At 43.3% G+C, this 27,608-nt stretch overlaps 1 protein-coding gene across 3 annotated transcripts in view; it reads left to right on the top strand.

The window, feature by feature from the left end:
* LOC308307002 (solute carrier family 12 member 7-like) overlaps nucleotides 1-20,330 on the top strand; it is a 113,488-nt gene extending 93,158 nt beyond the window's left edge. The window contains exons 17-26 of one of the 3 annotated variants that reach the window (XM_080752072.1): nucleotides 814-982; nucleotides 4,170-4,365; nucleotides 4,829-4,998; nucleotides 6,371-6,502; nucleotides 7,283-7,390; nucleotides 8,456-8,584; nucleotides 12,900-13,075; nucleotides 15,548-15,562; nucleotides 17,577-17,710; nucleotides 19,532-20,330. In XM_080752072.1, coding sequence (XP_080608198.1) covers nucleotides 814-982; nucleotides 4,170-4,365; nucleotides 4,829-4,998; nucleotides 6,371-6,502; nucleotides 7,283-7,390; nucleotides 8,456-8,584; nucleotides 12,900-13,075; nucleotides 15,548-15,562; nucleotides 17,577-17,710; nucleotides 19,532-19,623 — 1,321 coding nt within the window. In that variant the 3' untranslated portion in view covers nucleotides 19,624-20,330. The remainder of the gene's footprint in view (nucleotides 1-813; nucleotides 983-4,169; nucleotides 4,366-4,828; nucleotides 4,999-6,370; nucleotides 6,503-7,282; nucleotides 7,391-8,455; nucleotides 8,585-12,899; nucleotides 13,076-15,547; nucleotides 15,563-17,576; nucleotides 17,711-19,531) is intronic. The other 2 variants (XM_080752070.1, XM_080752071.1) reach the window with 2 other exon arrangements.
* Nucleotides 20,331-27,608: the final 7,278 nt, after the last annotated feature.

Raw genomic sequence — 27,608 nt, 5'->3', positions numbered from 1 at the left:
TGAGAGATGGGGAGTGACATGTGGCAAAGGTCGTCCGGAATGGGAATCAAACCGGCGCCGCCGCCAGGCATCCATGCCTATTTGGCAATGCCTAAGTGGTATGCGCCTGGACCAGTAGGCCAGCGGGCACCCCTCTGGGAATGCCTTAACACATCATTTAATTAACCCATTTAGAACGGGTACACATTATTGTGTATCATTATTTTATGCTTTAACTATTGAAAAATAGCAGCTATACAAGCTCACAGCGCGGCACCGAGTGCCACGCTGCAAGCTTGTAGATCTGCTATTTTTGAAAAATCGTGAACATTTGAATTTGGACCCGATTTGTGTCTTTTGAATCCTTCTAATAATTTTTTTAAAACCTATGTTTCTATGTCAGCAATCTGGCTATAGCCACCGTCAAAGAAAAGGTCCTTTTCACTTAAATGGAGCTCAGTTAGTCTGTTCTTGAGAGACTACTATGTCAGTGGTTCTCAAACCTTTTCATGTGAAGGACCCCCAAAATGATATTTATTTGGCCACGGACCCATCTCAAAATATTTAGTTCCAGGGACCACCCAGAAGCAAAATTTGAGTTACAAACGTTCACTTTGAAAATACATACAGTATATTCAAAGATTTGCACACATTTTCACGACTTTTTCAAAAATAGCAGATCTACAAGCTCGCAGCTGTGAGCTTGTATATGTGCTATTTTTCACTGGTTAAAGCATTCAATAATTCTAGGCCTGAAAAGTGTCCAGTTGTCCTTCTCTGCGTCATGTTGATAGAAGCGTAATATAAAAAGCTCTCCTCTCCTCCTGTGTCCAGGCCTCAGCTGTTGGTGCTGCTGAACGTAGACTCGGATCAGGTTGTGAAACACCCTCGCCTGCTCTCCCTTACCACTCAGCTGAAGGCGGGGAAAGGCCTGACCATTGTTGGACACGTCCTGGAAGGAACTTATCTCACCAAGGACGCAGAGGCCAAGAAGGCTGAGCAGGTACCGTACAGGGACAATACACACTGGACAAATACACACTGGCCTGCTTAGAGGCCAGTGTGTGCATGCAAGCATAGACCTAAAAAGGTAGACACCTCCCCCGGCTCTGGGGCGTCTGTAAAAAAGGATAGGCATTTTTTTTACAGAATTCTTCTGCGTGCGTCACAGAAACGGAAGTTCCGTAGGCCACATTATTTATCGACATTATCGATAACATTTTTCATTTATTTTTAATAATTTTTTTTTTTGTATTTCATTTTTTCCATTTTTCCAAATAATTATTACAAATAAATGAAAAAGTTTATCGAAAAAACACGGCCTGCTCACATATTAGGAAGGTAAAATGAGTCTCCAGAAAAAATAATGGGTGTTTTTAATGAATCTATCATGGTTAAAATGGAGTTTGAAGTAGAGGTCTTCACGGGTCCAATTTGAACTACCCGAACCCAAAAGGACCCGGGGGAAATGGACCCGGACCCATATGGCCCGTCTATCATTTCAAATTCGAGAACCGTTACCCGAGCAGCCCCGAGACATGATGGATCCGATCCGAACGGCCCCGCCTGTTATTAGAAAAATTAGATCCGATACCCGAGCAGAACGAGAGATCCAAGACCCGAACCTGTGGCCCCGAAATGAAAGAATGCCAACGTTATTATATTAAGAGTTGTATGAGACGTCTTTCTTACCTAACGACGTCGCCATGGTTGCAGCTGCATCAGCGCTGAGGCGATGTGCCTCTCGTCAAAAAATGATCTTTTCCCAGAACAGTAAGTCAATGCGGACAGTTTGTAAATACAAATAAATCCATGTTTTTATTCCTTCTTCTTTGGCTAGCCAATGCTAATGCCATCGTTTTCTGTTGCATGTGTTGTTCATTATATCTTTCTGCTTTGAGTGTCCATTTTGCTCTGCAGAGCATGACAACACGCAATGACAACTCCATTGTAAACCATTAACCAAAACGTTACGTTAATATCAACAATCTTTGATAATAATAACAATCCAACTGATACAGTGTTGTTGTGACTGTGAGTGAGGTCTAAACTTCTCACAACCAATGCATCAGATTACATGCTGCATCTTTAGTGCCATCGTGTGGCGTTATCTATTTGGTGCAGTTGTTGAGTTCTCTTTCATTCAATCTCGGCCTCGGGTAACAGGAACCGGCGACTTCACTATCAGATACCCGGGAACCGGGGCAGACGGCCCCGGCCCCGGCCCGCCCCGCGGTAAATGCTCGGAAATGGCCCTGTTACCCGGCTCGGGGCGGGTCGGATCGCGGGTAATTTCGGATCTCGGGGAGGTCCGAAGACCTCTAGTTTGAAGTTACAATGGGTTTGTATGTGGAGAGAGGCCCTACCACTCCTCCCTGTTGAAAGTGGAATATCCCTTTAAGTACTGTGCTTCAGTGAAATTTTGAGGCATTTGTACTTGAGTGTTTCCCATTTCCAATGCTTTTACTTCTACTCCACTACATCTTGGATCTAAACATTGCATTTTTACTCTACTACATTTATTTGAAAACTTTAGTTACTACTTACTTTGTAGATTTTGATTATTATTGCAAAACATTCAAAAAGTCCCTTGAAAATAGATTTTGAGCTTGTAAATCAGCTATGTTCAAGGGACTTTTATACAGCAGAAAACTTGTGAAACGGGACATTCTGCAAGTTGATGTCACCAGTCCTATTCTAGCCATCCATTCAAGCTACTGTTTGATTTTGTTATACAACATAATGTGCCCTAATGAATAAATGAAAAAGTTAAAAGTAGTGTTAAATGATGCACCTACATGAACATAATACTACACAATGTTTCTTGAATATGTTTCCTACACATCAGGACATGACCCACACACTCTGCAAAGTGCAAACTAAGCCTTGTGCTGCCACCTGCTGGCAGGTGCAGAGAATACAGTATAACGCTGGGCTTTAAGCCTGTGATTTTGGCCTTGTCCTCAAAAGCAATTTCATTCAGTGGATTTACTGTGAATCCCACAAACAATCCCATAAACAACCCAGCTGCTATTCAGGATTACAGACCTTGCTTCAATCCATTACTGTGAATCTCTAAAATGTATTTTTATGAATCGTTATTTAGAGGGTATTTGGTGTATTTAGACATTAATGAATGCTGAATGTTATTTGCAAGCTGTTAAAGTATTCAATCAATCAATCAATCAATCAATCAATGTTTTATGTCAGGGGCTGAGGATGTTAATAGCATAGGATGTAAAATGGCTTTCTTGCTATCCTATATATTTTCACTGCTTCCTAAGTGTGTTTCAAAGTAAATTTTTCTTCTGTAATATAATTCAAAAATGTAAACTTTCATATCATCTAGATGCATCGTTCATGCAGTGAAATATTCAAAACCTTTTTGTTTAGTTTTTGCCAGACCCAGGGGGTCAGGCTTTGTCGGTCGGTCTGTCGGTCTGTCGGTCCCTCTTTTCCTCAGTTTGCCTGTCCTCTTTTCCTCTGATTGCCTTGAGTGCCGTCACCTGTACAGGACCAGCTGAGTTGAGTTGGCTGACGAGCTGCTGACACTATAAATTCCTCAGCCCAGCTCACAAACATTTCCAGCTGCTCAGCCTATACAATCCTGTGTGTTCATGTGTTAGTTCAGTGCCATACTAGTGAAAACAGCCGATCTACAAGCTCACTACGCTTTGTTGCTGAGACTATAAAATCCTGTGTGTTCATGTGTTAGTTCAGTGCCATACTAGTTTTCATTGCGGGTCTGGCACGTCCAGGTGACCTGGTCTAGTTTAATTTTCCATACCGTCTGTCTTTCAATGTTATATGAGATACATAAAGTGGTGAAGTTTCCCAGTCGGTACAAAACCGTCTGGAGAGTAAAAAGTATTTTTGTTTACTGGGTGCAGATTCTGGTAAGTATCAGGAAAGAAGAGGATATCTGCACTCTCTTAAGCAATTTATTTCTTGTAGTTTTGTTTCTGTATAAGCACAACAGCAGTCTCACCGTGTGACGATACATAAAGTGGTTCCTGTGTAAATAAGCCGAGAAGCTTACTAGGATCTCCTTTTAGTTGACCCTGTACCAGTGATTTGTACTGTCATGAAACTGTACTTTTTCCTATGCAACCTTCTAATACATTCTTCAATCAATCAATCAATCAATCAATCCTCTTCTTTCCCCCCCCACGACCCATCCCTCCCTCCAGAACATCAAGTCTGTCATGACGGCGGAGCGTACCAAAGGTTTCTCCCAGGTGGTGGTGTCGTCCAACCTGCGCGATGGTTTCTCCCACCTCATCCAGACAGCCGGCCTTGGAGGCATGAAGCACAACACCGTCCTGATGGCCTGGCCGGGCACCTGGAGGCAGGCCAACGACCCGGCCTCCTGGAAGAACTTCATCGGTACTGACTTCAACCACATTTAGTCCTAGAATGTTTTTTAAGATTTGTTTTTTGGGTTTGTATGCCTTTATTGATAGGACAGTAGACTGACAGGGAATGGGGGGAGAGATGGGGAGCGACACGCAGCAACGGTCGTCCGGTTCGGGAATCTAACCGGCGACACTGCCAGGCATCCATGCCTATAGTATTTGCCATTTTTGATCAGCTATTTTTGAAAAATCTTATTCTTTGAATATATCTTTGAGAATCTAAGTTTGAGAACCACTGATTTAGGAGTATTTAAACGACATTTAGTGTCGGGTCAAAAATATTCAAATACTTGCACACGATTTAAAATAAAATAGATCTACAAGCTTGTATATCTGCAGTTTTTTGGCAAATGTTCTGCTCCAGGATAGTCGCAATTTCTTTGTTCACAATAATGGTGATATGACATTTTCATATGGTCCCATCCTCCATTCAGAGACGGTACGTGAGTCCACGGCGGCCCACCAGGCCCTGATGGTGGCCAAGAACGTGGACAGCTTCCCCACCAACCAGGACCGCCTGGGGGAGGGCACCATCGACGTGTGGTGGGTGGTGCATGACGGAGGCATGCTGATGCTGCTGCCATTCCTGCTCCGACAGCACAAGGTTGGTAGGGAAGGCTGTGTGTGTGTTAGGGCTGACCCAAAAAAATAGAATATTCGAAGCTTCGTTCGAAGGCAAGGGATTCGAACTTGAAAAATAAATTTGAATAATCGGCCGCAGCCGTTTTGTCCTTTGGGGGGGCCGCGTGCCTTAGCTTGCGCCTCGCTCAGCGTGATAGCGTCACCACCTCCTCGCACACGTGTTAACATTAATAACAAGCCGACAACAACAACAAGAGCAAGCATGAAGCCCATCAGAATGGTCGCCGATGAAAAGAAAAGACAGCGCGCTGGTCACAGATAAAGCCCCAGACACCAGTGTCTGAGTAACATCACCCAATGCAACTAAGCGATGCAGTCACACATTTCTGTGCCCCACCAAAGTCGGTGTAACATCCATGCATGCGGTCGGTTGCTGACTTCCACACGCTGACAGAGACACAAGCTTGTTCTTCATCAGGAAACAAACAGCGAAAATTGGATTTTACAAAACGGACCCCGTCACCGTCGATCCCGTTTTAAAGAGGAAAAAAGAGCTTAAAACCAACTTGCTAGGGTTACGTTGTGGTGTTAATGATGACATCGGATCTGCATGCTCAAAACTATCGTGCCCGCCTAGTTGTATAAAATCTACTATTACATTTGCGTGTACACTGTACAGTACACATTGGGACTTGGGAGTTCATCATATAGGGCTAGTGAGTCGCGCTGCTGCTGTTGGCTGTGTTACATTACAGACATGATGTGATTATGTCAATACTATTGTACTGCAAAAAACACTTTAATATAGAAAACATTTGTATCATAGCCTATTCTTCTTCTTCCTCACTGTATTGTTGTAGGAATAGGGAGCTTTATTGTGAGGAAAAAAACAGGTGTGTTTTCCCTTTTAAAATTGGGTAAAATCGCGCATTTTTAAACACATTTCCTTAACGGTTATCGCTTATGTAACTGATAAACTTTTGCTCCCGGTCGCCGTAGCTTCGAAGTTCGCTCGATTTTGTCGAACGAGCTTCGATTTCAATAATTGCAATCGAAGGTCAGCCCGTGTGTGTGTGTGTGTGTGTGTGTGTTTCTTTCTGTAGTCTTGCGTCCACTTTAATCACTTAAACCATACGGTATACACTTTGTTGACCGATCGCTAGGGTTCAAGTGGTTAACTCATTTACTGCCAGAGTTAAAACGTCAGTGATCCGCTCCTGCCAACATTCAGAGTTATTCACTAACCTTTGAAAAATCAGAGCATACTTTGGTCATGCCATGGAACTGGGGTAGCTCTTGATCTCTTTCTCTCACCTGCCAACCTGGCCATTCACTCTTTTCTTCTTTCAAACCAACAAACTCACCCTACGTCTGGTCTTCCTCTCCCTGTCCAGGTGTGGAGGAAGTGCAAGATGCGCATCTTCACCGTGGCCCAGATGGACGACAACTCCATCCAGATGAAGAAGGATCTCCAGATGTTCCTCTACCACCTGCGACTGGACGCAGAGGTGGAGGTGGTGGAGATGGTAGGTTGAAATCGGTCGCCTTGTTCTTTCCTCGTGCTACGTCCAACCGGGGAAACTCCCTCCCCCCTGTCAGGTGAAAAGACTCCTCATGCATAGGAGGAAGCATGAGGTCAGTCCGTTGTCTCCCCAGGTTGGCAGAGGGAGTGTAGCGCCTGCAGTATTACCTGTACATTAGATAATTGACACCGGGTGAAAGAAAAAATATATACACTTACACACACAATTTTTGCTTCTGTTTCTGATGCACCTGTAAATGGTAAATGGTGCATTTATATAGCGCTTTTATCCAAGGCGCTTTACATAGATTGTGCATTACAATCACCCATTCACACACACATTCATACACCGATGGCGGAGGAAACCATGCAAGGCACCAACCTGCTCACCGGGAGCAACTAGGGGTTCAGAGTCTTTTACTCAAGGACTCTCCGACATTAACTCAAGGGGAGCCCGGATTCGAACTGGGAACCCTTCGTGCTCTAATGTCGGTTTCTCTACCCCTGAGCTATGCCGCCCCTGTTCAATGGGGAGGGGAACTGGGTCAGATAACCTACAGTGTGTGTTACCCTCTGCTGGTAAAAATAATGGTCTGGTGAACGTATCAGAGGAGGCATGTGGTAGGGCATTAAGGACTTGACTCGACAGGGGAGGTTGGCAGTGACGACCAGAGTCCACAGTACACCAAAGTTGGGGGGAAATTAAATAAGGACAAATGGTAAAAAAAAAGATAAACTATGAAATGCAGCATTTATAGCAGTGTTTCTCTTGCCTCTTTCACAGCACGACAGCGACATCTCAGCCTTCACCTACGAGAAGACACTCGTGATGGAGCAACGGTCTCAGATGCTCAAACAGATGATGCTGTCCAGAACAGAACGCGAGAGAGAGGTAAAAACTCACCCTCCACCAGCAATGGGTATTATCTGGGTACATAGTTTATGGGTATTCCCCGGGTATATACTGTATGGGTATTATCTGGGTACATAGTTTATGGGTATTACCCGGATATATACTGTATGGGTATTATCTGGGTACATAGTTTATGGGTATTCCCCAGGTATATACTGTATGGGTATTATCTGGGTACATAGTTCATGGGTATTACCCGGGTATATACTGTATGGGTGTTATCTGGGTACATAGTCTAACCCATTTAGGCCTAGAATTATTTAATACTTTAACTATTGAAAAATGGCAGATATATAAGCTCACAGCGCAGCAGCGAGTGCCGCGCTGCGAGCTTGTAGATCTGCTATTTTTGAAGAGTCTTTGCAAGTCTTTGAATATCTTTTTTTAAAAGCGAACATTTGTAATTCAAATATTTGCTTCTGGGTGGTCCCTGGAACAACATATTTTGAGTTGGGGGGGGGGGGGGGGGGGGGTCCGTGGCCAAATACATGTAATCTTGGGGGAGAACCACTGATTTAGAAGGATTCCGAAGACACTTATAGAATCGGGTCAAAAATATTCAAAGACTTGCACAAATGTTCTAGATTTTTCAAAAATAGCAGATCTACAAGCTCGCAGCGCGGCACTCGGTGCCACGCTGTGAGCTTGTGTATCTGCTATTTTTCAATAGTTAAAAGCATAAAATAATGTTTAACGTGGTTCAAATCTAAAGTGACACAGATTTGCGTTCAGGCCTAAATGGACAGTAGTATTCTCTGGGTATATACTTTATGGGTAATAAATGGGTACATAGTTTTATGGGTATTCTGTGGGTGGGTATATATTGGTATTCTCTGGGTAAATGCAGTACTATATGAATATCCTCTGGGTATATATGGGTACTCTTGGGGTATACACTATATAGTTAAACATGGGTATTCTCTGGGGTATACATTACATGGGTATTCTCTGGGGGCAAACCCTATTGCGCTTTGTGACAACTGGCCACTTTTCCTGTTCATCTTGCCAACGCTGCTCTGGGCCACCCCTCCTCCACTCGCGCAGATTCAGAGTGTCACTGACGCTTCACGTAGCTCGATCCGGAGGAAGAAAGAGGCCGGCGCCCCCGACGGCGCCCAGGCCTTGAGCCCCAGCCGACAGTCCTCCCCGCTGGAGGACACGCAGGAGGACGAGGTAGCAAGCAACGAGTGTTCACAGTCCCTTCCTGCACCTGTAGATCACGTGGTAGAATGAATGAATGCACGGTGCTCACCAAGTCGTCTCTCTAGTCTGGTCTGTGGTTACACTTAATGTTTAAAGTCCAAGTCGTGCTCACAGTTTGAGATTCGCAAAGCTAGCAGTGGTGGAAAAAGCACTCGAATGTCTTACTTAAGTAAAAGTATCAATACTGCGTTGTGGAGATGCTCTGTTACAAGTAGAAGTACGGAATTCAAAATGTACTAAAGTATGTGTTGGCATCAATAAGTACTTAAAGTACCAAAAGTAAAGTACCAAAAGTAAAAGTAGAAAATCTTTGAAAATGGCAGATCCACAAGCTCACAACGCGCTCACAGCGCGTTGTACCGTGTTTCAAATACCTGTACACGTTACAAAATAAGGGTAAAGTGGTTTATGTATGTTTTATAATATAATTTATATGATCTGCGAAGTCACTAGTAACTAAAGTTTTCAAATAATTGTAGTGGTGTAAAAGATTTGGAACCGAGATGTAGTGGAGTAGAAGTAAAAGTATTGGAAATTGGAAATACTCACGTACAGTACAAATACAAATACTTAAGTAAATGCACTGAGATACTTTACACCACTGAAAGCTAGACATGCAAGTGATGAACCTCGCATGGTATTGCAAACATGGGTATTCCTTTTATAATGACCTTGTTGTGCAGAAGCAATCCATGAAAGTTGCACATTTGAGCCAACAATTCAAAGTGGGGTCACACGAGGGATTTGATCTTTGTGATCTCAAGCATGGCAGTGAAATGATACGTGTAACCATAACCATTTAGTAATGATGCTCATCAAGGTTCACTTTAGTTTTTTCAAGATCTTGATGTCTGAGATGTTTTGTAGCCTTTGTTTACGCGCAAGAAGATGCCGTGTGGAAGAAATTGCCAAGATTGGTATTGTTATTGAGATCATGAGAAGATCTATCTTTTGCCTCTGACATCAATATGATCATAAAAGACTAAACTGATCCAAAAGTAGCATGACTCACGTGTTATTGTAGAGTCACCACCAAGCCTGTCACACCCTCGGGTTGCATGCCCCACCCCCCACCCCCCACCCCCCCACCCACCCACCAGCTCCTTGCACACTTGCCGGGAGAAAGAAAAAGGGAGGACCGTATCGTCAACTGAAAAGGGGTTTCTGACTGTAACAGCTCCATGCACAGCAGCCATTTTGGAGAGAAGAGTTGGGTGTCTTCTCACTTACTTCACATATGTTACCAATATTACTACTAATGAAGGCTCTCTTCCATTCTGGTCAAACAGAGTCGGGGTGCTGATATTGTGCATGTTGGCTCACTGGTAACACTCCTGCTACACCAGTGGGTCTCAAAGGGCGCTTTTCGACCGGCAAAGAACCGGTGTGGGTTCTTTCTCCCGCCTACAGGATGAACCAGAGGTGAGCTTTTCCACCGAGAACCGAGTTGGTTTCCGAACCGTAAAAGTTGGTTCGGAAACGCGAACCACAAAATCCTTGGTTCCTCTGGGTCAATCTGGTGGAAACGCAAGCCGGTTCGCGGTCGGTTCGCAAGAACGAACCAAGGTTCCAAGAAAGTTGAACGGCACTGGTTCTTGAACCCAAGGAGGTTCTTTTGGTGCCATATTTAAAGTGGGATGACCTCTTATATTGCTGGTTCGCCAACAAAGGGTTAAAAAAATAGTGTGCACGCTGGTGCACACATTCGTGCACAGATCATGCACTATGCATGTGCATGCTTTTCACAGCTTTCAAACAAAAAAATCCGCTTGGAAATCCGTTCAGGCATTCAGGAGAAAGGAGCCCTTATGTTTTCTTCAAATGTAAACAAACATGGCTGCCATGTTTGAAAGATGGGGTTGGTATGGGGGTTAAACATGCAATTTCGCGATCGCGATCATGCCTAGTACACTGTTGGAGGTCCAAAATTTTTTTTTTCAAAAAAAATGTTTTCAAATTTTTTTATTTTTATTATTTAAAAAAAAAAAGACGTTCAGAAGACGTCTGGCAGGGAGGTCCATAGTGAAAAAGACGTTTTAAAGACGTTTTTATCATAGAAACTTCTTTTTTGGCAGGGTATGAGTTAAAAGATGTGTAACTCTGAGAGTGTAAGGGGTCCACTTTGTTCCATTTGTACACTCAGAGTTATGGGGGTCCTTGAAATAAAAGGTTTGAGAACCACTGTGCTACATGAAATGGAACGGAGCCTTCATTAGTATCATTGGTAACGCCTTTTGACGGAAGTGAGAAGATACCCTGTCCGATATGGCTGCGGTGCATACAGTATTCTCCATACTATTCTCCCTGGTAACTTGTACCCCGGGTTAAGGCATGGCGATACCTACCACTCTGCTTTGTTCCTTCTGGCCTAAGCCAAATCACCATCATCATCATCATCATCATCACTTTAATGCCTTGATAGAACCGTGATTTGTACTTGGTACAGTAGGTAGCCCTTTATTAGTCCCGATCATCGCGTGAGGGACTCGCTTGCGCTTGATTTACAAGTTGCCGAGTGGTTGCGTCCCAAGCTTGTAGATCTGTCCATTTTGGAGAGATGGTGTTTGCGGTTTCCAGTTGCCTTTTATGGTCTTGAATGGAGCGTGGAAGAATGCAAATGATCTCCATGTGAGAGTGCCTCTTTCAAAGCAAAATGTAATACACCTGTGATCCATGCACATCAAGGCTAGTCTACACCCCCTTTTCGTGAATCGCACGCCAATTTGTGCTTAAGAGGAAATGTACACCTCTTTAGTCACTTTATTTATCACACTATTTACGAACAGCTTAGTGAATGAGGATCATTGCCTTTACTGTACTATTTAGCAGTACCTGGGCTCCATCTCATAAAGCATTATGACTTCATGATCCATGATATCCGGTCCCCTCATCGTTCTTTGAACAATTAAATCTTTAGTTGACGCACTGCCCTCCATTATTCTCTTCACTTTGGATACTTCCCACCCATTATTATCACAGCACCAACTGCACCTCATGTTTGACCCTACAGTGAGATAGGGCTTTCAGCCTACCCGACTAGAGAACATTTGTTTTGCTTTTCACTTTGTGTATTGTGGCACCATGGTCTGTATCACTGTGGTTTGTAGTTGTCTTGTTTGGTTGAACCAGGTTTGTATCACTCTTGTCACTCCAAATAGCATGATTTCACCCCCACATGTTCACTCGCTGACTTGATCCTTGGTAGCGGCCAATTTCTTTGACCGCCTCTTTTCCCCCCTTTCTGAAGCCTGAGCTTTATTTCTGATCCCAAACCAGCTCTCTCTCTCTGTCTGTTCTACTGTATGTTACGCCACCCCGTAGATTTGCCTTGAATCTTGGACTGCTTGAACTCGAGCGTCTGTATTCTGGAGGCCAACATTCTGCAAAGAATAGTAGATCTACAAGCTCTGAGCTTGTACATCTGCTATTTTCAGCAACACAAAGGGCCATAAGTATTTTTGTTCCCTCCTCCACCTCCATGTTTCCTGTCCTTGCCTCCATTCTTCCACCTCTTCCTCCCTTGTTTGGTGACCACCATTCCCACTAGTTGCCTCCTGTCTTTCTGTTGCCGACGTCTTTGTGTCTCCTAGACCCTCCAGAAAAATGTGATTATGCCATCGCAGAATTTCCCGCATAATCAGCCAAATGGTGCAGATTATGCGGGGGTCGCATGTTTTCCAAAAGGCAGCATAATCGCATATTTCCGCCCGCATATTTTGGAATTACCTGCATAGTTCACCGCATAAAATCAAATAAACCTAAACCCCCGCATATTTCGCATCTTTTGCGCAATTCACAACTTTTCGCATATTTCGCATGTCACATATTTCACAACTTTTCGCACATTCCGTAACTTTCCACAATTTCAACGCATAAAATCACGTAAAACCCAGCATATTTCATTGTAAAACCAAAGATTTTTGCCCGCATAATCAATGATTTTAGTCTACATAATCAAGGATTTTTGCCTGCGTTTTTCTGGAGGGTCCAGTCTCCCTTTGGTGCATTGTCTTCTCTCCCTTGTCATTCTCTCTCCTCCATCTCTCCTCTCTGCCTCTCCCTCCCTCCATTTATCTCTCCTCTTTGTCTCTCACTTTCTCTACCCGTCTGTCTGTCTGCCTCCCTCTTCTTTCTTTCTTTTCATCCTACCCTCTCTAGGGATGGGACGATAAGCGATATTATCGTTTATCGTCCCATTTCTAACCCTCTCTCTCTCCCTCTCTCCTTTCCGCTCCTCCTCCTCCTCTCTGGTCGTCTCATTCTCGTCTCTCTCGCCCCCGCCCAGGCCCAGCTCATCCACGACAGGAACACGGCGTCTCACGCCACGCTCAACGACAAGGCGGACGCCACGCCGGACCGGGTCCACATGACCTGGACCAAGGAGAAGCTGTTCATCGAGCGCCACCGCCACCGCGAGCCCAACGCCAACGTGGCCGTACGCGACCTCTTCAACATGAAACCGTGAGTTCACTCTTCGCTCGTGATCGATCCGGACAACCAAACCGTTACTCCTACACAGCAATATATTGAAGTGGATAGTCCATATCAATGGATATGTAGGAATGTCATAATTTAGTGTGTACCATGCGCAGGGAGACATTTGCACCATTTTGAATTTGTTAACTCGATGATTACATGTTGGTTTGCAACAAAAACAAAGAGGCGCAATAGAACAATAGAGCAGAATACCAGTAAGACTCCCTAAATCGGGAGATAAGTGACCGTCAGGTCACAGTATACACAAAGAGGCCTGTAAGTGGCATTGGTTCCACCCACAAGTTTGTACGACAAACGGTTGATGAGTAAAGCCAAATAAAGTTCCGGCCAATCAGAGGAGGGGGTGGGGCAAAGTTAAACCAATTAACTCATTGAGTGCCAATCCCGAACTAGTTCGGCTTTATTAGCGTATCGTAGTGTGCCGATCCCGAACAAGTTCGGCTTTTAAAAAAAAAAAAAAAAAAAAAAAAAAAAAATTTTTGAAAAAAATTTTTTTGAATTTTTTTTTTTTTTTTTGGGACCCCATCAAATCTGGTGAACATGATTTCAATCGCGATTTTGCATGTTCCACCCCCATACAACCCCATCTAACATACAGGGCAGCCATTTTTGTTTACATTACATGTAAAACATAATGGCGATTATCTCAAGAATGCCTGAACGGATTTCCAATCGGATTTTTTTGTTTGAAAGCTGTGAACAAACTGCACAAATCCACTCCAATGCAATCCAGGATTGCATTGGATTTTTTAGAGCTCATTCTTCTCGGTTTTTTTCCCATGCATGAGGTGTGCAAGGTTTAATCATGGCTAAGTTGACGAAAATAAGGCTTCTAAAATGCTTGGTAGCCAATAGCTAACTTCAAGCTAACTTCATCCTCTTCCTGTACATGCACAAAGGAAAGTGTCCTTTCCTTTGTAAAAAAAGTCATGGCTCCAGGGCTTGGGCATGCATTACCAGCATATCTCTATTATTCTCTGGTCACTGGGCGCCCTCTAGTGGTGATAGGCTGGCACTCAATGAGTTAAGGTGAAGGACTCTTAATGAAGTTAATTGACACCAGCCACAAGTGTGTACGACAAACAGTTAAGAGGAGCAATAAAACAATAGAGCAGAATACTAACTTGTTAAATGTATCCAAAGTGTAGATGTATTGGCTTGGTAATTAAACCTTTAAATCACAACGTGCGCTCTATACTAGAATGGTGCAAATTCCTGCGAAACAGGGCAGCATGTGTAGTGATAGTGTGTGTGTGTGTGTGTGTGTGTGTATATACACCCCCCCCACCCCCCCAGAGCCTGCAGTGGGTAAAGTGGTTGGTTGTTGGCTGCATGGTGCGTTGGCCCCAGGCTGCATCACTAAAGTATGTGTGTACACATTATTATCTGTGCCACGGCGACCTGGCCCACGCACACTCGCTGTGCGCTGTTTGGACTAATGCCTGATTTATACCGCCATGTCGCTCACTGAAAATGGCAAGTCTGCAAGCGAGCTCAAAATGCGGCAAAAAACACGTTTTAGTCGGGGAGCCACAGGCCCAAAAGCTCAAAGAGAAAGATTGAACCTGTGATGTCATGACGTACTTTTTATTTTAGGTTTTTTCTTTTAATTTTGTCATTAAGGTACTGTACACAGAATGAGAGGCCTGCTCTGCCGGAAACATTGCGGGGGGAAAAAATGTATGGGCATTTGTATATTCACTGTCCCTTTGACTTCACTATACAGGAAAATACAAAAAATAAATCTGCTTTAAGTAGTATGTGAGGGGTCAAACTGGTTTTTTTTTTTTTCAGGATTCGGAATGCATTGCAAGCATTTGTTTTGCACGAAAAACATTCCTTGGGCTAAAAACAGCCCTGCAAAACTATGGTTTAGTCATGACTCACTTTTCACAGTTTTGTGGGGCCGTTTTTAGCCCAAGAAATATTTTTTGTGCAAAACAAATAAATAGGAAAAAAAGTAAAATAAAAAGTACCTCATGACATCACAGGTCCTCTCAAATTTTGGGCCTGTGGCTCCCCGACTATTTGTGGGCTTATGTAGAACGGCTGTTTCCGGTGTGCAGTGCCGATGCACAAGTATAAATGAGCCCTTATTAACAGCGCCTCATGCCATCTCTCAGTCCATACGGTGTGTCAGTATGTGGTGATCACTGGTTGTCTCTCATTTGTCTCGCAATTTGACACAACATTTATGGAGAATTATAATTATCATCTCTCTCAGCTGCCAAGGATGTGGAGGCCATTTGAATGTGAACCGTTACGTCACCACACACAAAATAGTTCCCACGTCACAGTGGCCGCTCTGTCCGTGGTCACCTTTTGGCCTGTTTTGGGGTCAGCTGGTGACATGCGGTATGGCGGAGAGTTGGAAAACGCTGACCTAGAAGCATCTAAGCTTATCTCTGTTGTTCTGTCCTGTCTTCCTCCTTCTAGAGAATGGGAGAGTCTGTAAGTCACATTTAACTTTGCTCCTAGGCCTGTGTGTATGTAATTGATGTATGTATGTATGTCATTGCTTGTGTTGGGAGAATGAGGAATGCGCTTCTTGTTTGCATGCATGTCTGTGTGTATAAGTACGCCTCCTGTCCCCTGCCATCATATGTAAGCCATAGAAGCCTTCGTTGGTTTAATTTGCTTGTTACCATGTTATATTTATGTACCATGTTATATTTATGTACCATGTTATATTTATGTACCATGTTATATTTATGTACCATGTTATATTTATGTACCATGTTATATTTATGTAGCACGTAAGGCAGCGTTCCCCAATAGGCGGCCTGCGGGCCAACTGTCTGGCCCACACCAACCCCAGTAATAATTGTGGTATAAGAGCAGCAACAACACTAGTATATCGTCGTTGTCGGGTGGAAATCTCGTATCTCCAAATTTGTACGTTCTTTCGCAAATCATACAAGGCCGTCGCACAAAAGTAGTAAAAACAGCAGATCTACAAGCACACACCGCCTCGCGGTGCGAGGCGGTGTGTGCTTGTAGATCGGCTGTTTTCACTAGTTTAAATCATTTTTTAAATGATAAATTCAAAACGAACGGTTTTGGACATACAAGATTTTCACCCGACAACGACGAAAACTGTCGCTGGAGTAGTGGGAACGCCACCGTCGCCCCCTGCAATGTTGTGGCCCTCGGCTTGGTACCCTAGACATAATTCGGCCTTTGGGGAAAACTAATTGGGGAACCCTGACGTAAGGACTAAAACGTGTGCTTTCCATGCTCCATATTATTATACCTTTCAAACACTACATTGTAAATGTAAAAGTTCAGGTTTAGTTTTTTTGATTTTTCAGAAGAATGGAAAGCAGATGTTTTGTCAATGTGCCTCATTCTGTTCGCCCGTTGTACTTTTGTGCTTGTGGCTGTTTACATCCTGTTATTTTGTTGCTTTTTTTTTTTTTTTAACTTTGTGGCGTGATTGAGGGCTAACATTTTGTGGTGATGAAGGAGGTCGATATGATATCATATTGGACTTTGGGCAGATGAACAAATTATAGTTGACAAACTACAGAACCAAAACACATTAACACCGCCTGACAATCATGTACATTTTGTAATGAAAAAAGCATCCTTGTTGTTACTTGGTGATCTATCTCGCCTCAAAATATTGCCTGTATATCATTACCTGTTAGTGGTGGTTGTTTGGATTCCATATGCTTCCTTCCATTAACAATGATCTACCAACGCCGTTTTCTCTCATCTGAATTTAGTATTTTGGAAATTACATAAATTACTGTCGTATAATGTTGGTATCGGAAAAACAAAACAATCCAGTGTTACTGTATATATTAACCCATTCAGAACGGGTACACATTATTGTGTATCATTATTTTATGCTTTAACTATTGAAAGATGGCAGATATACAAGCTCACAGCGTGGCACCGAGTGCCGCGCTGCGAGCTTGTAGATCTGCTATTTTTGAAAAATCGTGAAAATTAGAATTTTGAATCCTAAGATTTTTTGAAAAACCTATGTTTCTGTCAGCAACCTGGCCAGCCATCGTCAAAGAAAAGGTCCTTTTCACTTAACTGGAGCTCAGCTAGTCTGTTCTTGAGAGACTACTATGTCAGTGGTTCTCGAACCTTTTCATGTGAAGGACCCCCAAAATGATATTTATTTGGCCACGGACCCCCATCTCAAAATATTTAGTTCCAGGGACCCCCCAGAAGCAAAATTTGAGTTACAACCTTCGCTTTGAAAATACATTATATTCAAAGATTTGCACACATTTTCACGACTTTTTCAAAAATAGCAGATCTACAAGCTGCGCTGTGAGCTTGTATATCTCCTATTTTTCACTGGTTAAAGCATTCAATAATTCTAGGCCTAAAATGGGTTCAAATAATATTGGGTTTAGGTTTAGCTGAGCCTATCAGTGTGTTTAACCAATGTGTGGTATTGTGTGTGGGGGCTTTTCTCTGAACGCCACACCTGTGCCCACCATAGGAACCAGACCAACGTGCGTCGGATGCACACAGCGGTGAAGCTGAATGAAGTGGTGGTCAACAAGTCCCAGGGAGCCCACCTGGTGCTGCTCAACATGCCCGGACCGCCCAGGAACAGAGGAGGGGATGAGAACTGTATCCTTGACCTGCACTGTAGCTGGTCCACAGCTTACAACATTCTTACAGCCTTTTTAAGGAGGCCAATAAATGATTTAAAGGGGAAGACCACCCATTTTCAATATTGAACTATGTCATTAACACTTTTGTTGCTATCAATTAAATCTCTTTGAAGGTCCGCGATGCCATGGTCTCCATATACTTCCATGTAATTCATAGTGCACGGATCATGCACTCCCATGCCTAGCACCACGTGTGTGCACGCTGTTCACAGCTTTCAAACAAAAAAATGTGCTTGGAAATCCGTTCAGGCATTCATGAGATATCAGCCATTATGTTTTTACATTATTTAAACAAACATGGCTGCCATGTTTGAAAGATGGGTTTGTTATGGGGGTTAAACATGCAATTTCGCAATCGCGATCATGCCTAATACATTTTTTGAGGTCCAAAAAACATTTTTGAGTACAACGGTGTGATGTCATCACATTGTGATTTGCAATACAAACCCTACAATACAAACCAGTTCTAGGCAACACAGAAGAGAGGGAACTTTTTATTTCCTCCTCTAGGTATTCAATATTGAAAATGGGTTGTCTTCCCCTTTAATGAAAAATGTTGAACTTTGGTAGAACCATTGTCCGTTATCTTTATTAGGGATGTCCGATATTGGACTTTTTTACCGATATACCGATATACCGATAACTCTTAATTTCCGATACCGATATATGCTGGCTTTTTCATCAAAAGTCAACTAATTGTTAGGTAACATCACATATCTAATAGAATCAATATAATATCTAATCAATCTAATTTAATACAGTGATGTTAGATTTTCAATGAAGTGAGTTAATTTCCTCTGGATTAGTTTGCTCTCTGTTGGCGTTTTTGCGACCGTAAGTCGCAGTTCACTGTCAGAACCGTCACATCATCACATACAGCTTATATCCATATACAGTACCGTATTTTCCAGACTATAAGGCGCACTTAAAAGCCTTTAATTTTCTCAAAAAACTACAGTGCACCTTATAGTCCAGTGCGCCTTATATATGGATCATTCATTGACATTCCCTTTAGCACAGCTCCATCTGTTGGATGCATAACGCAACGGTAGCGTCTATTATGTGCGCCTTATAGTCAGGTGCGCCTTATATATGAAAACAGTTTGAAAATAGACCATCCATTGACAGTGCGCCTTATAGTCAGGTGCGCCTTATAGTCCGGAAAATACTGTACATGGATCTCCATGGGTACCAGGAATCTCAATATATGGGTAACTGGTCCGATATACATATATATGTCACAGTTTGAGATTCAGTTAGATTGAGAACAGGAGCGTTCGTTGTGCGGGGCGGAGCAAGCGGTCGCTTTGATCCACAACAACGACAACGTAGCGTCGGCAGGAATGATCCTCACCCCACGGAGGTTAGGGTTAGGCATAGTTTTACTGAGGTTAGGGTTAGGGTTGGGCATAGTAAGCTAATGGCTAAACACAGCTGAGCTAGGCTAGTAGATAAACAAAGAGGTGTCACAGACAAGTGACGTCACTAACTACACAAGTGAATGGCTGTGTTGTCGCCATCTTGTGGTGATTACGCAGAATTACACAGGTGTGTTGATAAGTGACTATCAAAGTGAATTGATCCAGGTGGTGTTAGGGGTGTGTGGTGAACGACAAAACGAGCGCTCTTACCCCAATCTAACTGAGTTACCCAAACGAACTAACATATACACTGGCCAGACAGCCAAGACATGGCGCTTGTCGCCCTGAGGCGTCTTCCTAGTCTACTCGGGTACGGTCTCTGTGTTTGTCCTTTCCTTGACTTCCTGTCCTCTCAGACATGGAGTTCCTGGAGGTTCTTCTCGAGGGCCTCAACCGCGTCCTCCTGGTCCGCGGCGGTGGTCGCGAGGTCATCACCATCTACTCTTAGGAAATGAAAAACAAACACACACACTGGTGCCCCAAAACCTGCACACACGGGGCCATTCGCCATGGATCCCAGTTACCGGGCATTTTCGGGGGAAGAAGCCTAATTGTTGTTGTTTTTTGGGGAAGCGTTTGTTTGGAAGACTTGTGATTGGACAGGAGGTGTTCGTAAACCTCTGAAGGGAGGAAAACGGCTGTGCGTTTTTAAAAACCAACTCTGCGCCCAAGGTGAGCAAGAGAGAGAGAGAGAGCACGCTGTGTGTGTCCACACCAGGCTTCCCTACCCCTGCCAACTGGAAGAGAAAGCATAGAGACACTTTATACTTTTCATTTACTGTTCAAAATGTTGTATTATATATTTTCGTATTCTTTCCCTCTTCTCGTGTTGTTCTCGTCGACGTATTGATTCTCGTGTAACGTTAAGCAAAGAAGTTGAACGTGTGCTGTTGATATAAACTTTGTTAGTCGTTCCTGTTTTGTTTTTCCTGTCTGATTTGGGATGCAAAGTAGTATGTCATGCAGACCTGAGAGAAACACATTACATACACATACTGTACACTCAGATGTAAAGTAGTATGTCATGCAGACCTGAGAGAAACACATTACATACACATACTGTACACTCAAAGTAGTATGTCATGCAGACCTGAGAGAAACACATTACATACACATACTGTACACTCAAAGTAGTATGTCATGCAGACCTGAGAGAAACACATTACATACACATACTGTACACTCAAAGTAGTATGTCATGCAGACCTGAGAAAAACACATTACATACACATACTGTACACTCAGATGGCAACAAACAAACATTTTCTTTCCTTTTTTTTCGTTTCTTTTTACAGCTTGCTCCAGATAACCTTTACATAAGATGTCACTTTTTTTTGAAGAAAAGTTTCAGAATTTGCCATATACGTTTTGAAGCACATGATGTCAGCGCTTCTCCGTGAACTACCTAATGTGCGTATACAGTTCTGATTTAGGAGTTATCGAAGCAACTTAACGTTCGTCGTACGGTCGCAGATCCATCCACGTCGTTGAAGGTTCGTTGGGTGGTGAATGCAGGAACTTTATTACAGTATGTCGCTACTTGGTCGTTGTGGAGTGCAGGTCGCCAGAAGAGCGGCTCGCCCCACGTTTGTACACATCTACATTTTGTTGAGCCTAGTTACGTTGAGGGCCCATCGGCGAGGGATTGTCCCGACGACGTGGATTTTTGAATGTGCAATAGATGCTGTCCCCTTTCACACACAGTAAGGTAGAGAGGGTATGGTGGAACAGCTTAGAGCCCAAGCCAGATTATCGGTCCGGCCCGATATACGTGCTGTTATTTGAGTTTTTTTTTTTTTTCTTTACATCCCTCAATTTTAACCACTTTTTTAACCTGGCATCCATGTTTTGGGCAGGTAGCAATTTTCAAAACATTTCAAAAGTAACAGATCTACAAGCAATGCCTCGCCTAGCTTGTAGATCTGGCAATTTGTTTTTATATAGGGCATAAGTGGTTAAATAAAGTTCGGTTTGTGTTTAATCAAAAAGATGTGTGTTTGTTTTTATTAATCTTTTGCTTAGCTTTTTAGTAACTTTAGCTATTGAAAAATATTGAATATTGAAAAATAGCAGATATACAAGCTCACAGCGCGGCACCGAGTGCCGCGCTGCGAGCTTGTAGATCTGCTATTTTTTAAAAGTCGTGAAAATGTGTGCAAATCTTTGAATATGTATTTTTTAAGCAGACGTTTGTAACTCAAATTTTGCTTCCGGGGGGGTCCCTGGAACTAAATATTTTGAGATGGGGGTCCGTGGCCAAATTCATATTATTTTGGGGGTCCTTAACATGAAAAGGTTTGAGCATCACTGACATGGAAACATGGGTTTCTTGCACACTTTTTCACAATTTTTGAAAAATAGATCTACAAGCTCGCAGCGCGGCACTCGGTGCCGCGCTGTGAGCTTGTATTTCTGCTATTTTTCAATAGTTAACATTCATGGGGGGCCCACAGTGAATCCTTGTACCCAGGGCCCAGAATTTGGTGTGACGCCCCTGACCGGAGCAACAGCGTTCAGATTCCTCAATGTAGGATTCATGTCATCTTAGTATTGATTGGCTCTATTGTTTTGCTACCTTTTTTACTAATCTACCTTTTCAGCACAAAACGAGGACTCGACACTTTGTTCCATGTAAGAAATATTAAACTCTATACACAGACCAAAGATGTGTGACTAAAGACTAAACCGTTTTCATTGCACACACAGAGCGTGATAAATATACGACCCGAAAAAGTGTTGAAAATGTATCGCCGCTTGACGATCTCTAGCCTTTTATCGCAACAGTTCACAAATCTTGCTGCTGTGTTCGCACATTGTTGTGTTTCTCCCAGTAGGTATAGGTTATCGTTGGTTATGTTTTCAAACTCACTTCGGGTGTGTGTAATCTGTGGGAAGTATGTGTCTCTGATGTCTTGGTATAGTGGGCAGGTGGTTAGAAAGTGTAGCTCTGTCTGTGGCAGCCTTTCTCTATTGCAAGGCTGTGTTCGCTGAGTCTGTACCTAGTCAAGACTTTTCTAAGTTTTGGGTTGTTTACCGTGCTCAGATATTCTGCAAATCTATATTCTCTGGGGGACTGCCCATAAGTCAAAAGGTTCATTAGTCCGAACTTAGGTTCATTAGTCCGAATTTAGTTAGGATTACTGAGGTTATGGTTAGAGTTAGAGTTAGGCATAGTATTCTTAACAAATTCGGACTAATGAACCTTCGGACCAATGCCATGGCACCTATTCTCTGCAGACATTCACTGCAGACAGGGTGACAGATATATTTTATAGTACATATTGAACATACACAGAACAGCCTCATCACAATAGTTCACAATAGGCTCAACAAATAGGTGTGTCAATAGCAAAATTCAATTGATAAATGGGCTGTTTATTTCATTGTTTTTTTTTCTAGTTTTCTGGTAATTCTAGTTGGTGGGATAATCTCTAATCTGAAGTGTACATCAGGGATCCAGAATTGTGTGTGTGTGTGTGTGTGTGTGTGTGTGTGTGTGTGTGTGTGTGTGTGTGTGTGTGTGTGTGTGTGTGTGTGTGTGTGTGTGTGTGTGTGTGTGTGTGTGTGTGTGTGTGTGTGTGTGTGTGTGTGTGTGTGTGTGTGTGTGTGTGTGTGTGTGTGTGTGTGTGTGTGTGTGTGTGTGTGTGTGTGCGTGCGTGCGCAAGGCTGTGCGGAATCCACACTGCGGATCCGAAAAGGAGTCAAAAGAAAAAAACGCGTCTGCCCTTTACAAGTAGAATATTTGCCTCTGAGGTGTAGTGGAGAATATAACTATAAAGTATTAAATGGAAACACTATAAGTTAAGTACCTCCAAATAGTTGGAGTAATTGTTACTCCGCACCACTGATTCTGTGCATGTGTATTCTGTTGGAATAGGTTTATAGTAACCTGACTTTCGCCAGATGGTGACAGCATTGCGTTGCATTGCTTACCATCTGGGCTCGCTCCGGCAGAACCGATGTAAGGGGCGGGCCATTTTTTCAAATTCTATAGCAGGTGATTGGATATGGCCGTCTCTCTGTCACAGTCTGGGAGTGCCAACTCCAACCACTCATATTGGCCTGTCTGCATGACGTTGCACCCAGAATCTGCCTCCTGGGTTTCCACGTGGTCTGCAATCAGACTCTATTGGCTCAGAGCCGCTCAGAGCCCGCCCATAGCTGCCGCTGATTGGTCCGGCCCCGGGACTTTACGAGTGTTATCAACTCTGCCGGACCGAGCCCAGATGGTAAAGCAATGCAACGCAATACTGCCACCATCTGGCGAAAGTCAGGTTAGGTTTATAGTGGTGGAGGCCAACATAAGCTGAGAAACTGCATTCGATGTGTTAAAGAGGCTAGATAGAGCTACATAGGAACCTCGGTGAGATTACACTCAGTGCTAGAGATTCATGTTTGAGTCTTTTAGGAGGGCTGGTTGAGTCCCTGGGAAAGAATCTGCTAAGGCAGCAGGTGGTCTTTGTCAATAAGGACTTGTTCTGTTTCCCAAAGGAAGTTTTTGGACCACATAGTTTCCTGGGTGTACTGTACGTACGGCGGGGTTTAGTGGCGACTGTACCTGCCCCTTGTTTCACCCTGGTGTTTTTCAGCTCCCCTTACATGGTGGTGGTGGGGGGGGGGGGGTGGGGGGGGCATATTGACCCATTTAGGCCTGAACGCAAATCTGTGTCACTTTAGATTTTAACCACTTTAACCTTTAAAAATAGCAGATGTAGGCCTACAAGCTCACAGTGCAGCACTGAGCTTGTAGATCTGCTATTAAGTCTTTGAATATTTTTGACCGGATTCTAAATCAGTGGTTCTCAAACTTTTTCATGTCAAGGACCCCCAAAATTACATGTATTTGGCCACGGACCCCCATTTCAAAATATGCCGTTTGGCCACGGACCCCCATTTAAAAATACTAGAAGCTGGGCCGCCCTTCGGGCGGCCCAGCGTCTAGTCGGCGACCTGGCCAACTCGGGAACGATGTAAATAGAGAATGAATGCCCCGCCCTTTAATGCAAACCCCATTATACCTGTTGTCATAGGACCTGTTTTGACCATCTGTTTGCCTGTGTCCATTTATGCCCATATATGGAGATATCTGTATCTGTCTGTCGGCGTCCATTTTATGTCCATATATGGAGATCACTGCAGATATAGTTCTGGGTCCATTTTATGCCCATATATGGAGATATCTGTCTATTTGCGTCCATTTTATGCCTGCCCCACCCTTTAATGCAAACCCCAATATACCTGTTGTCATAGGACCCGTTTTGACCATCTGTTAGCCTTTGTCCCCACCCTTTAATGCAAACCCCAATATACCTGTTGTCATAGGACCCGTTTTGACCATCTGTTTGCCTTCTGTTAGCCTTTGTCCCCACCCTTTAATGCAAACCCCAATATACCTGTTGTCATGTTGTCATAGGACCCGTTTTGACCATCTGTTTGCCTTCTGTTAGCCTTTGTCCCCACCCTTTAATGCAAACCCCAATATATGGAGATCTCTGCACACACAGTACCGGTTGCGGAAAACTCTGATGTCAGACATCAGCTCCGCATTCGGGGATTCATTTTATGCCCATATCTGGAGAACGCGCGTGCCGGTGGGAAGAACGGTTCTCGAGATTCACATACATACATACACATTCACAGAGATTTTTTGTTGACTCCTGGCATAGGACCCGTTTTGACCATCTGTTAGCCTTTGTCCCCACCCTTTAATGCAAACCCCAATATACCTGTTGTCATAGGACCCGTTTTGACCATCTGTTTGCCTTCTGTTAGCCTTTGTCCCCACCCTTTAATGCAAACCCCAATATACCTGTTGTCATGTTGTCATAGGACCCGTTTTGACCATCTGTTTGCCTTCTGTTAGCCTTTGTCCCCACCCTTTAATGCAAACCCCAATATATGGAGATCTCTGCACACACAGTACCGGTTGCGGAAAACTCTGATGTCAGACATCAGCTCCGCATTCGGGGATTCATTTTATGCCCATATCTGGAGAACGCGCGTGCCGGTGGGAAGAAGGGTTCTCGAGATTCACATACATACATACACATTCACAGAGATTTTTTGTTGACTCCTGGCGTACGTGATGTCAGAGCCTTTTATGAAGTGATGTCACAATGAGTCAGCGATTGTGCCGATTTCCTCAGGAACAGCCTGATGTTAACAATCAGCTCCGCGTAAGGAGATTCCGAACGTTTCGCGCCGCTTCGGGAAAACCGCATGTCGGGCCGAGGCCCGGCACTGCACTCCGCGCGGCGGCGGGGAACGCGCGTGCCGAATCTGAAGCCGGTGGGACGAACGGTTCTCGAGATACGCGGATTACAAACAAACAAACAGACAGACAGACAGAGATTTGTCGCATTTATAGATAGATGTTGTTCCAGGGACCCCCAGAAACAAATATTTGAGTTACAAATGTTCAAAGACTTAATTTTTTTTTTCAAAAATAGCAGATCTACAAGCTCGCAGCGCGGCACTTGTATATCTGCTATTTATAGCTATAGCTAAAGTATAAAATAATTCCAGGCCTAAATGGGCTAAGTGACAGCACTAGTGGAAGGATTAGCGTAAATGTTCCGTCAGTATAAAATGTGAGTAATAATAGTCACTACGATTTACCAGGAATCACAACCTGTTGTTTCAATTTACAAGGTACTTTGACAATGGGGAGAAATTTGAGATGGAAACTGCCCTGAGCTTACATATTGCAGGCCTAGCTGTTAGAATTCCTTAATGGGATGTCCCAAAACACTTCTCCATAGTTCACAGCTCAAGTATGGGTAAGGGTCTATCCGTTGTGGTGTTGGCTACATGTTTCCAGATACAGGCCCACCATCCCTTTGAGGCTGAGAAATGGAGAAGATTGGTGAAACTGATTGTTCTTAATGAGAAAGTTAAAAGGGCCCCACCATGCTTTTAAAAATATAGGTTTTACACAGGTTTTAGCCTAAACAACCACTCAGATATTGAAACCATGAAATGTCATGTTCTGTCTGTTTCTAATTCCAAGACGTTTCAGATGCAACACCAAAATGCCCTTTGTTGGCAACGGGACGCTGTCTTTGGGCTAAAATTGGAACGATACAGAGAAGATACCATGGCACCATGCTAATCTTTTCTGTATCGTTCCAATTTTAGCATGGCACCATGCTAATCTTCTCTGTATCATTCCAATTTTAGCACCACTTTACGCCGCTCACCTCATAGTCTCAATAGAGCATCGCAGTGAGGTGTCGGAAGCAAGCTGGCCATTCATCTTTACCATAGGGTTTTTCATTATCAGCCACAAAGTCGTAGCAATTAAATGTACACTTACCACTAGGCTGGTGGTTGTAAAATGGTTCTATATGCTCCTGTAGAACCCCCGAGTATGTATGCAATCACTCTAGTTTTAGTAAAAACACGTTTTAATCAAGATCGCACGGAGAAGAACTGCATTTCCCATGCTGCTAAACATGTACATCCTGTGAAATCGACGTCTGTGATTGGTCTAGCTTATTCTTTCACATATCTTGCGGTTACCGCGGAAGTAGCTACTGCCCCCTGTCTTCCCGGCGGATTATTGCACTTCAGCAGAACTCCGTGAGCGATCGTCTTTCTTTTACAAATATGATGCACTATGTTAAGGATGACGATAAGAGCGTCCACAGAGATGACAATCACTACATTTCAGGCCATATGCTGGCCTGGATAACTAAACTGAGCGTGATTTAAGGGCTGTATTTCAGGAAACAAGACTGTCATTCGCAATGCATTCTGGGAGTGTAGTTTCCGCAATTTTAAAAATAATCATGTACACAGTTTTGTACCTTGCCCTTTTTTTCAGCTTTCTAATTAATCTTTGCATTAAAAAAAATGTGAATATTGGCATGATTCCTCTCCAGCCGAGGTGGCTTTGTCCAAGGCTTAAAAAACGTTTAAATAAATACTTTATGAAATGTCTATGGAAGAAATGAATGCGGAAAACGCTTCCGACACCAGAGTGAGGACGGGGTGGGGCTTCAACTGCGATGCTCTATAGAATATAGCCTCCCAAAAAGTACCACCCCCTTCTTGAAGGGGCCCAATCGGAAATGAGCCCAAAGGTGACCTACGCTGAGGGCAGATTTCAAGAGTGCTATTCAGACACGCCCAGGAAAAATTTGAAATTCATGTTGTACTTCCTTTAAATTAGACATTTGCCTGACATAGTAAAGCCTACTAGACTGTAGCCAAGTAAAACAAAAATAGTTTTGTTGACCAAATCAAATGACTTTGATTAGGTCACACAGCTATCATTTCGACTTAAATGTCCTTGTAAAATATTGTTTTTCCGAGAGAACCTAATTTACAGCAGAGGTATCTAAAGGTCACAGCTATTCAAAAGCAGCAATGCAAAAAGAAATAAATTTAATAATTACATACGGTACTTTAAGTGCAAATTGGAATAAAAAT

Source organism: Nannobrachium achirus (assembly GCF_963921795.1).
Source record: "Nannobrachium achirus genome assembly, chromosome: 21".
Lineage (NCBI taxonomy): Eukaryota > Metazoa > Chordata > Actinopteri > Myctophiformes > Myctophidae > Nannobrachium > Nannobrachium achirus.
This window is presented reverse-complemented; position numbering and strand designations above follow the sequence as displayed.